Genomic DNA, 12,823 nt, shown 5'->3' with positions numbered 1-12,823 from the left:
TTGATCAAATTCTGCTCTCTGTTTTCAAAATTGTTTATAATTTGTTTAAATTTTTGATTTCTTGCATATTCGTATTCAGGGCAAATAAAAAATGTGTGTTCTAATGTTTCTTCGTGACCTAGAGTACATTTCAAACATAGAGGTGTGAAGTATTGTCCGATTCAAAAAAGATTACTATCTGTTTTTGACGTGACAACGTCTTAAATTAGGTTTCGGCTCGGAGTCACTCATGAAAAAGTGTAACTCCCGGTAACGTTACGATGCCCGTCCAGTGGGTCCGCCGCACGGGATAAAGCAGATAACTATGTTTATTCGTGAAAATGTGGAGTGCTTAGATTCGTCATTTACAACAACTACAACAATAAAGGTAAATAATTGTACACTGATATTTCATTATCGTAAACTATGATTGATTGATTAATTGTTAGATTGACACAAAAGTTGAGAAACTGAGTTTATAGGTTATGTCATACTATTGACAAATGTTGATAGTGTTAAGTAAATTATTAGTTTAAATCACTCTGCAATCAATCGTAATTCAGTCAATTGAGAAGAAACAGCGCGTATTGCTAGTCAAACATTTAAAATAACAAATTATAACCTCTAACCTGTCATAACAGTGCGACCAAACAAACGAACTAAACCGACCAATCACCACGCGCGGAGTTAGAATTTAACTGTGTTTAGCAAGAATTTCACATTCCAATTTTAGTAAAATTTTTATTCAACTTTACCATTTACAATAACAAATTTTAATTAATTTCAAATTATGTACAATGTTTTAGTAAACAAAATATATTTCTATAGTTAAAATTTGTGCAATTCTTATTTTCATTCAATTCCTTGTTCCTATTGTGCAATTTAATAATATTCATATCAATAAATATTCTACCGAGAAAAAGACGTTGTCACGTAAAATCTTTGCCCGTAAAACCGACTTTACAGGCAACCATAATTTTTGCATGACCGAATCTTGCTCTACATATATTTATCAAAATTCTAGTCTTTTGAATTTTAAGTGTTTGAACCAAGGATGTTTTGGTATTGAATTTACAATTTTTTTGTATCATCTAGCTAGCTTTATTTTGACTTAGAAAGAATGCATTAAATTTTGAGAAATACATTTTTATTTGATATGCTTTGAAATTGTCCAATGGAATGTGAAATTGTTCATGTTCATAATCTTCCAGAATAGCTTCTTTGCTTCTTTGGCAAAATTGTTCACTTTTTCATTGCCCGCAATGTCTATGTGTCCTGGAATCCATTGTAAAATTATATTTTTATTCGATAAAGCTAATTCGAAGGCTACTGATAAAACAATACTCTGAGTTGCCAAACCTTCATACATCATATTTTGGCTGGGAACACTCTTCTGAGTGATAATTATCCCCACAATCTCGACAAACACATGTTTTATCGCATGGCGAGTTCATTACATGGCCATAGGAAAAACATCAAAAACACTGTTTCACCGGAATTATATATGGGTCAATTTGCATTCTGACATAATTTAAATACACTACTATTGGCAATTTGTCTGTTTCAAAGGTTATTTTAACAAAACAAGTGCCTACTAGAGATCCATCGACTCCCTTTTTTAATCTTTGTACGTCTAAAATAGGGTACTCACATGTTGTCTCTTGTAGGATTTCTTCTTCCGTGACATCTCTTTCCGCAAACGCTACCCCTGTTGTATGAATTCTAGTTGTTGGTAAAAACACATTAAATTGGGTTAAGTGTATTGACGTTACTATATCATTAGCGGCAACATAAGATTTGCAAGTTCTTACCTGCTCTGGTGATGAAATCGACATCAGTGTCGATGCAGTGGTGATCAATCTCATCGTCCTCCATATTTTCAACATGCATGTTATCTGAGTTAACTAGACCTGCAGCACGTCAGGTCCAGCCGTAACAGGTTTGTGAAAAAGTTAATTCTACTTTTGATAATTCTTAAAAGGATCATCTTAAAATGTATAATAAACACTATGGGTTTTAGTGGTACAAAACAAAAAAGTGTTTGGTGTTTACATACCAACTACTGTATTTACCACAAAGTAACAAACAAACATACACACTGCTCACACGAGGCTGCAAAGAAGCTCCTTAACATTTAATGATTCCTAAACTGCAAATACCGGTTTCAGAAAACAAAGTTTACTCAATTTTCAAGGCCAAATGCAGAAAATAAACAAATCTATGAATAACCGTACCCCAAAAACCTAAGAGTCGATTTCGATAAAACTGTCTATACATGTGCAAAAGAGTCTATTATGTGATAATACAACCCTCATTTTTAGGCCGTGCCTATTTTCTGAGCTATATTGATTTTACAGGTCAATTATTACTAAAAAAAAAACATATATCGATGGCCTTACCTATAAAAACGTACGAGCCGATTTTGATAAAACTTTCTATACACCTTCAATACAAAGTCCACTATTTTATATAACTACCCCAATCATAGGCTAGACCCATTTTCGGAGCTACTTTAATTTTACAGGCTACGTGCTGAAAAAACAAATCTATGGATTGCCATACCTCAAAAATGTACCTCAAAAACTTGCTATATATCTACATTCAATACATAGTCTATTATATTACGACACTCATTCTTAACCCACCTATTTTAGAAGCTATATCAATTTAGGCTCTCATGCCTCAGTCGCAAGTAGACACAATTAAGAACAAAGTTCTGCCTTATGCTTTAATTGATGATCTTAACTTCTATGTGCCTTTGAATAATTGAGTCTACTATGTTGTTTTATCTTGAAAGATCCAATAAGTGAACATTATGTATACTTATAAGATATGCAAATATAGAACTCATAGTAATGGATTACTTCAGACCTTGTCGTAGGTGTTAGTTTCATGTTTCAGATTGCGTACCCACATACAAACAGAGTACTGTTTCATGATGACAATTTTGGAACTAATGTTCTTAACGAAGGCTAATATTATGATAGAGACCAGCACTTTGCGTTACAAAACTCAATAATCAACAGAGCACACAACTTATATTTTTCAGTTAACACTAGTGGTGTTCACTGAGATCTTGTTTATATAAAAGAGAAAACACGTTTCTGGGCTACATAGCTCCTATGGATGATCCTGATAATGTAACTGAAGAAATTTAGACTGAAGAAAAAAGGGCACAAATGATCAACTAATCAAAATAGATTAATTACATTTTTTGCGCATTTAACAAAACAGGAGCATCAACGATGCGTTAGTTAACAATAAACTAGCAATGCTGATGTTTCTTGACCTGAAAAAAGGTTTCGATTCCTTTGACCGGAATATTTTACTAAATAAACTAAATTCTATCGGTATCCGGTAGACTGCTTTAAAATGGTTTAAAAGCTATTTCAAAGACAGACTTCAACGTGTGATTATTGTGGGAGTAAATAGTGATTCCATGGAGGTAAAATACGGGGGTATTAGTATTATACAGAGTAGAAGTACTCACAGATAAAAGACAATTAATAAAACGGCCTATTCTGATTTTGTTCGATCCATACTTTCATTTGGTATTATTGTCTGCGGTGCCGCTTTCAAAACTATCCTTCAGCCACTAATTATTGTACAAAAAACAATATTTAAAATAGTGTTCATTAAGAGTAAAACATGTTCTTAAGAATTACTGTTTATCAAAACAATGCTTATTTACTTACACTCTCATTTTCATACTATTTTGCATTGGCAACTCATCCTCATAACCCACTATACTCGCAACAAGTCGCTATTACAGTTCCTATTTTATTAAAAAAATTCAGCATAACAAATTCGTATTATATTTTCCATGTTTTGTATCGTAACGTGTGTTTGAATTGCAACTTCGCTGTTGTCATGCCATTGAGTCGGATTAAAAATAAATTCGATAACACTTTGATAATCTAAAAATTACAAAACTACTGTTTTTATTTACTTATAATATTTGTCCTATTCTAAATTTTAGGTCCAATATTTACCACCAGAGCCTGCGCACAGGCCGTAGGCCCATGTTTTACACGGAGAAGGTTTATATGCTATTCCCATTGATGTAACTCACCATCGGGCGGCGCTGCAAAAATGTGTTTTCAAAGCGCCAGCACATTCTAAACGCAATTACGAGACAGTTACGTATGTTACATAGCCAAACATTATTTGAAGACGCTAGGTTGTGACGTATATTTGTTATTAAGAAAAATTTCTGGTTGAACTTAAACCTTAAGTATTAGACCACTTTATAGTACTGTAAAGTATGTGTACAATGGCTATAAATATACACAGATTTTCTTGATCATAGCAACAAGGCAAACTCTACATCAGCATTGGAAATATAATTCAGTTGAACTAGAAGTGCACATACGTCGGGCAAAGCTTAGAAAAGCGTACGAAGCCGCAGGAAACAGCTAATACGTAAGTGTAATAGGGAAGTTAATAAAAATAAATACTTGCGTTTATAAAAATAAACTTTTTAATTGTTTTCCTAACTAAAATACAAATTAAAATTCATATGGCTCAGACATAATTCGATACAAATATTTAAAGTTACGAAAATTTTATCATAAAAAATTTTTTTTGCTATTCAATACATTTATTTTAGTAAAGCTTAATCACAATGTATTACTGAAATTAAACTCTTTACCATCATCAATCATTTAATATTCTGTATAAAAACATAAAATAAGAAATTATATAATTTAAATGTGTTAATAATTTATAGCCACGGATCTATTTGAATTAAGCAAATATATCTTAATGAGACCAGAAGATATATTCTACTCAAATTAAGGTATTTCTTTAACAAATCAGGTTTTGAACAACTGAGACTACCATTTAATTAAATAATACTCTTGTAGGTAATCTAGAAACATTAACCAATATTGTGATAAACTAAGTTAAATAACCTACTAACCGCTATTTCAGTATAACATTATATGAACATATCGGTAATTAATAATTTATTACAATTTAGGAGGTTTCACAAAATATACAGTTTTAATCAATATACAGTAAGATATTTAACGTATTAATGACTACTTAATTATTGAATTATTATTAATTGAACTTACATTATGTTGAAGATAGGAACCTAATATTGGCTCTCTTGAATCACAATGCAATGTAATGTATGGCCATCGCGGCGAATCGTCTTCACACACAAACTCGCACTCCTGACGAATTCACTGTACATTATTTTCCATTATATAGCATCATTATTGTGTATTTCTTGGTCACAACACTTATATGGTTTCTCACATGTGTGAGTTAACATGAGGTTTTAGATATACCTTCTGAGTGCATTAATCACAGCTACAGAGGGAACACTTAAATTGTTTATCACCTGTGTGAGTTAGTATGCGTTTTGAGACGCACCCTCAACGTGCTTGCATACATACAAAGGGAACACTTCAATGGGATTTTCCACTGTGAGTTATCATATGCATTTTTAAATTCCTACTCCTAATACTTGCATAGCTGCACAGGGAACACTTAAATGGTTTCTCACCTGTGTGAGTTAACGTATGCATTTTTAAATTATGTTTCCTATTACATGTATAGCTGCACAGTGAACACTTAAAAGGTTTTTCACCTGTATGAGTTAACATATGCGTTTGTAAATCCTGACTCTTAATACTTGCATAGCTGCATAGAGGACACTTAAATGGTCTCTCACCTGTGTGAGTTAACATATGTGATTTCAGACGTGTCTTTTGAATGCATGAGTAGGTGCACAAGAAACACTTAAAGGGTTTCACACCTGTGTGAGTTAGCATATGGGTTTTTAAATGTGCTTTTTGAGTGCATGAATAAATGCACAGAGGACACTTAATTGGTTTCTCACCTGTGTGAGTTAACATATGGTTTTTTAAATTAAGATTCCTATTACATGCATAGCTGCACAGGGAACACTTAAATGATTTCTCACCTGTGTGCATTACCATGTGTCTTTTTAACTGTTCATGTTTGGTACATGTATAGCTGCACAGGGAACAATTGAAAGAGTTATCATCTGTGGGAGTGGACATAATTTAATTTGGAAATAGTAATACATACACATAACTTTATAAGAACCAAAATTAGTTAATATGTGCCCTTTACTTTTGCAATTTAAACCACTACCTATTAGTGTAAAATATTTCTTCTTTTAATTCCATTCATAGCTACTACACCGAAAAGTGAGTATTAAACAGATTTATTTTTAAACAACCAATTGTAGTAAATAACATGATAAAATTGGAAAAATCATTATTTATCGCCTGTTTGAATAATATCTCTAAACGCAAATCTTCGAATTTCTCATGTGTATGTGTTATCTAATATAAAAAATTAACTTTTAGTACTTCCTTCCTCAGGGCAATGGAGCATTTCAATTCATTGCGGGTAACAATATGTTAAGTTTCCTTCCAAACTTGGGGTAGAAGTATTGCTGGAAACCATTGTATACTTCACCAGTGTTCATTAATAACAGTGAACATTTTGTGTATACAATTGTAAATTTATTGTGGTGCAGCTATCTGAAAACAAAAATATTACAGATGAGAAATATTAGTTTCAGTAAAATACTTTTACATATGAATACAATCAGGTTGGTAGCCTGTTAATAATTAAAAAATGTATTTCATGCATTCGTTTTATACTATTATGAGTTATCAGCAGCCATGCATTATTACTAGTTAAAGCATAAATACTGAGTTGATAATTACTTTGAAAAACTATTTTTGTATTTTTAAAAAGCTGACTACTTTAGGAAGTGATAAATCGTATTTTGTTGATGTACTATGTGTGATATTGCACACAAGTATGTAGTGCGTATTGTAACTCACTGACCTGTGAGTTGTTTAAAACCAAATAAAAAAAAACTTTGATATTATCGATTAATGAATAAATTACTATGAAACAAGACTTGGAAGAACTAAATTATAAAATATCTGCAAGAGGTGTTTACAATGATGCCACCCAAAAACAAAAACTGTGTGTACACAAAATAAATGTCTTAGCCTAGATAGATGTTAAATATAATTTTGCTCTTTAATAAACATTAATCTCTTAACTTACTTATTTACATACACTGACCAAAGTAATTCTGATATTGAACATTATATTTATATAATTATAGCTTTATACTCGTATTCCATCAATAATATACTGAAACACTCTTGTCTGGGACGAATCGCTATCTGACTTAATAACTATACAACCTTTAAATCAAAACATAGTCGTATAGCCATTAACATTTCCTTTATATTGACGCAGAGCACCTAAATAAATTTTCTAATTAAATATTTCCCTTTACCTTGGCCTTTAATTTGATTCCACTTTACGCTGGTGATCATGAAAGCTATTAATCTCAAAGGTTGGCTAAGAATATTGACCACAAAGTGAATGTTGTCCGTGAACCCATCAAAAGCAACGCAAAACTAATTAGCTTTAAACCAAATCAAGATATTAATTAATAAAAAAAAAACTGTTTCACCAAAAGTGTTAGTCACGTCCAATTGCACTACTGGCCAAAATCATAAAAACAATGTAACAACTGAATTACTTTTATGATTTACTTTGCAATATATTAATATTAAAACGAACAGGACTTAAAAACTAATTATTATAGGGAAAATTGGTAATTACGGACAATGTACATGGGAATTTGGTTTTGTCACAGAGATAGGTCAATTTGTCTAATGGATATCACCAAACTTATACCAGAAGTAGGAGTTTAACCTCTTCAGGAATTACTTCCTTTAAAAATTTCAAAAACTCTTGATACTTTTTTCTTACACACACACACACACACACACACAATAAAATTATTTACTACAATATATTTTTAATTGTATAGTACAACAATAAAATGTGCTCAAATGGACACAACAAAGCCCAGATTTGAAACTCCATTCTTTGTAATCAAGATCTATATTTTCCATTTGGTTCATTTTGGATATATTAATACTCAAATGTTTTTTGTGCTTTATTAATAAATTAAGTTTTATAACATACTAATAAAAAAGTAAAAAAGCTGCCAGCCAACTAGTATAAATTGATTGCAACAACTTAAAACATTATTATTATTTATTAATAAAAAACATCACCTTTTCAATGGTGTGTTTAATTTTTCCTACCTTTATTAAAAAATACCCAAACATTATTTTATAAGCATTGCATCTAATTTTGGTTCAAAGGAAAACGGGACATGATGTAATTGCAACCAAATTTCTTGTATGAAACAACCAACACTCTCATTTGTCCAAGGAAGTGATGCTTGAAATAAAGCCAATAGATTCAGCAGATCACCTTCTGGAAAAGATAGTGCAAAGAGTCAGTCAATAATGCAATTAGTTCTACTAAAGCAAAGTAATTCTTAGACTATCCGTACTGAATATTTGTACTAATGTGTTCAGAATTACTGATATCCAACATCTTGATGAATACAATCTCATTAAATCATGACTTCCAACAAGTCGTGTTTGTTTACAATATCATTTATCTTAGCTCCTATAACAGCTATTTTAATGACATTCATTTTTATAGTGTGTTTATGATGTGCATACTGATGATTAACACAGGAATATTAAAAAATTTCGTTTCTTGGCTGAAGTATAATAAGTGACCACCACAGCAATCAATTAGGATTATTTAATTTGAAAAAGATTTTAACAATTAATATTCATAAATAATAATTGTTAGATATTTTTTAAGTTACCAAATAACAATATTGATAAAAAGCGGCCAACACGATATTAATGATTATCAAATTGATAGTCATGAGTAACACATCCCTGATATAACTACTGAAATCAGATTACGTTAAAAGTATTTCAAATTACAATATAGCTTGGCTGTTTTTATCTTACAAAATAACACATTTTAAAGATGAATAAAACACTATCTTGCCTTTATAAAACTTAAGTGACAAAATAGTGCAACGTTTAGTTACTATTTACTATTTTAAAGCACAGACACGTCTTACAAGTTTACCTATTTTATTTTACATTCCAACACAAAAATCCATTCTTTACAGTTTGAGCAAAGCAATTAAAAAAGTAGATAAATATTGAAAATAGATTTTAGAAGGGTCCAAAATATAAAGAAATCTAACCATTCATTAACAATGGAGATAAAAATATGAACAATAAATAATTGACATAAATAAATTATTACAATATAACAAACAATAAAATCAAAAATATGAATAAATTATTATACATAGATCAGATAACACAAACACAATTTACACCTGTACATCACCATTGTACTTGGAGACATTCTTTACTCAAGTACCTTACACGTGATTTTACTTTGTTTGAATTAATTTTAAACAATTATGTCAAACCAAATTATGTTATAGACTTTTAACATTGTGATAAAAAATATAGTTATTCCATGAAATAAAAACGGATGGGAACTACTAATTATGATTATCTATAGGTTAAATGTTTGTAGCCTATATTAGATATTTCTAATTAAAGTGATTCTGGAGGTGGCTGCTTATCCTAATCATGTATTTCGATACCTGTTGTTGTAGTGGCCACTTATTATACTGCTATCCACTTCTTAAGCTTTAAAACAAAGATTATCGCATTTAATTTAACCCATAGAACACCGATATAAATTTAGTATTATTTTAGATTTATTCACATTAATTCATAAAAATGGAGTATTTCAATAAAAACAAATTCGGGTTAGAGAATAATCAAATACATGTGATGAAAAATATGAAAACTATGTGCAAGGATAAGAAAGCAAATAAAGTGTGATATTCTGATCTTAATTAGTTTATAAGTTCTGATGATAGATTTAGCAGTTGTTTGGTAAACTTCAAAACACAAATCGGGATGAAGCCATAGTGTAAATACAACAGAAAATAAACAATAAAAACTTGATTATAACACCTAAAACATAGTAACAATACATTTTTACAACTGTTTGTATAAGGAATGCCAATGAAAGAACACTTCCCAAAGGCACAATGCGTGCTCCACTGACAGTCGGTAATGGCGGATAGTACGTACGGACAGGAGTGGGAGAACACCTGCCAGCAACAAAACAATTTATTGTTTATCTACTGCGGCCAGCTGACAGCTGCAACTGAATTATTTGGTCAAGCCAGTACATTACTTAGTATTGTGGCTTATATATTGAGCTCATAAACTTCAAAAACAGTTATAAAATATATTTTTATTGATTGGCAGATTATTTCGTCTTTGGCGTTGTAAGACCTAACAACATCGCGGTTTATTCTGTCTCCGGCGTGCTAAGGGTTAATTTCATATTAGTTGTAATAAATAATCAATAAGTATATAATCTATAAGTAAAAAATTGAAAGAGTACAATAAGCAGACCCGGTTTTTATATCGATTAGTACAATTCATATTCAATTATCAAATACATGTTTTATATCATACCTACATATCTGTAATCATAATAACAATCATAATTTAAATTAAAATAATTAATATAATGCTCATAGTGATAATCTTTTAAATGAGCTCTAACGATGAAATAAATTATTTGATCCTTTCCACTGTCTATTATTAAGTATAAATTAAAATATATTTACTATTTGAAAGTGTGCATAGCTTATACAAGTTAGTTAAAAATCAGTATCAGTTGGTTATATTGAAAGTTATAATAAAGTAATGTCGTTTGCCAATATTGATATAAAAAACCGGGTCTGCTTATCGTACCCTACCCAAAAATATATATCCCTACGTTAAACACTAATTCCACATCTCAGCTACAGTATAATAAGCGGCCACCAACACGATCGGATATGTCATTATAAACAAACAGGTGTCAAAACATTTGTTGTGTTATTGTTTTATAAGTTTGAAAGCAAATATTTGTTTTTTTTTTATTCTATGCAACATTTAATTCTATCGTCATGGTGGTGCTTAATATATTACTGCCATAATTTGAAATAACTATAACATTATTTGGTTCAACATTTTGGTTTTAGTAGGTTTAGACAGCGTAATTATTAATATTGATGATTCAGTTGTTGAGGTGGCAACTTATTTTACTGCTGCCCACTTGAGCTTGTAAACAAAGATTATGGTTTTAAAATGTAACTTGACATTGGTGTTTTTATTTTTTTTATCTATAAGTAAAAAAGATATTATATCCTTTCTTTAACACTAATTCAAGGAGCTTTGAAAAATAGGAGAATTGGGTCATTGGGTGTAATATTTCAAAATTAAAACACATAGGTAACAATACCAAGATAGGCATTCAAACTTCTTGCAAGATAGATGGTTGTTTCATAGGCTTACCTGGAAGTAAACTTGTACTAGAATAACTAACAGAGGCTTACCTCAAAGCTGTATTTTCAAGTCCCATATCATTTCATTGTATGCAACACCTAAAATATGATAAAATATGTACAGTATGCTGATACTTTTATATTCTGCACCTAAAAATTTAGTACAAAGTCGTAACAAGGTGTCAACAAGCCTCTTGAGAAGTTTTACGCCTAATCTTATTCTCTTATTAAACAATATTGAAGGGGTTTTTTTTTTCTCTCTCTCTTTTTTAGCTTTGGGGTTACCATGAAGCTACGTAGTACATTTCCGGTAAAAATTTATTAAATATAATTTATAATATACGTAAATAATTTACGTTGTGGTTGCTGATTCAGAGTTTTTAAAAAGGTTATTAGTTTAACTTTAAATGGTATGCTATATTAATTATTTTGTTATATGTTAGTAGAAACATTTATGTACCTATTGTTCACAAAGTGTTGTTGTTATGATAGTTGATTTGGGAATTTTCTAAAGAAGGAATAATCTCCAGGAATTGAAGGTATGGATTTTGGTTGTCTTCTCGCCTGGGGCCGATCAGGCATTCCTAATCCGAAAAGGTAGGCCTCGGAAGCTAGCACCCAGGAGAATGATACATTGATGTCTGCACAGTGTATATGCCTGTTTAGTGTTTCATAAGATAATATTAGCCACTTTAATGTAAGTGTTTATTTCCTCATAAACATGCAAATCTGCAGATCTTAATAAACCTACTAAATTATAGGGATGATTACCGAATTTATGTTTAATATAAACGAAATTGTTCTCCCTGACGTGGTTATACATTGGACACTCTAAGATCAGATGCTCCAAAGTTTCCTCAACACCCAACGTGCACTTAAGGCACAATGGTGTGAAATATAGTTTCATCCTATGAAGTCTACTATTATTTCTAGCATGACCAAATCTTAGCCTACATATATTTACTATATTTTCTCTATTAAATTTAACATTTTTAAACCAGGGCTGGCCTGGAGGTGTAGACACTATTTCTTTATACCATCTTCCTGTTGTGATAGAACTGAATATTTTCTTAAATTGGTCAAATGATGCACCACTAGTTAACTTCTTAAAATCTGATAAAGGCAAAACAGTATTTTGTAAATCAACGCCATCAGTTATAGCCTCTCTAGCCAATTTGTTTACCGTTCTTGTTTTGAGGTTATGTGACATTCATTGAATGATTGTTTTAAAACATTCGTACTATTTTCTTTTTTGCTAATATTATTTCCTATCGTGTCAATACATTTTAGTTTTATATAACTGAGGGCTAGGGGTTTGTCAAAATCGTTTAAGTTTTTTAAATTTAGGTTGTTCTCAGAGTTAGGCCAAAAGCTATCAATCATATCTAAGGAATGAATATATGCTGGTAGTTTTTTATTTTTCCAATAAACCAGATTCGAGGTAAGCAATCTCAAATACACGAGTTTATACCAAGTTGGATGTGTTTTTTCTAAGCTTATTTTATATACCAATCTATCTGTTAACATTTGTCTCCTTATATTAAGTGGGGTAATATTGCACTCAGTTTGTAAGGCTAT

General features: G+C 30.8%; 1 protein-coding gene across 1 annotated transcript in view; it reads right to left on the bottom strand.

The window, feature by feature from the left end:
- Nucleotides 1-4,923: 4,923 nt before the first annotated feature.
- LOC124368094 (zinc finger protein 431-like) overlaps nucleotides 4,924-12,823 on the bottom strand; it is a 47,920-nt gene continuing 40,020 nt past the window's right edge. The window contains exon 6 of the mRNA XM_046825367.1: nucleotides 4,924-6,016. Within this exon, the coding sequence (XP_046681323.1) occupies nucleotides 5,397-6,016 (620 nt within the window). The 3' untranslated portion in view covers nucleotides 4,924-5,396. The remainder of the gene's footprint in view (nucleotides 6,017-12,823) is intronic.

This window comes from Homalodisca vitripennis, chromosome 8 (genome assembly GCF_021130785.1).
Source record: "Homalodisca vitripennis isolate AUS2020 chromosome 8, UT_GWSS_2.1, whole genome shotgun sequence".
Taxonomy (NCBI): domain Eukaryota; kingdom Metazoa; phylum Arthropoda; class Insecta; order Hemiptera; family Cicadellidae; genus Homalodisca; species Homalodisca vitripennis.
The sequence above is the reverse complement of the archived record's forward strand: the minus strand, read 5'-3'. Positions and strand labels throughout refer to the sequence as shown.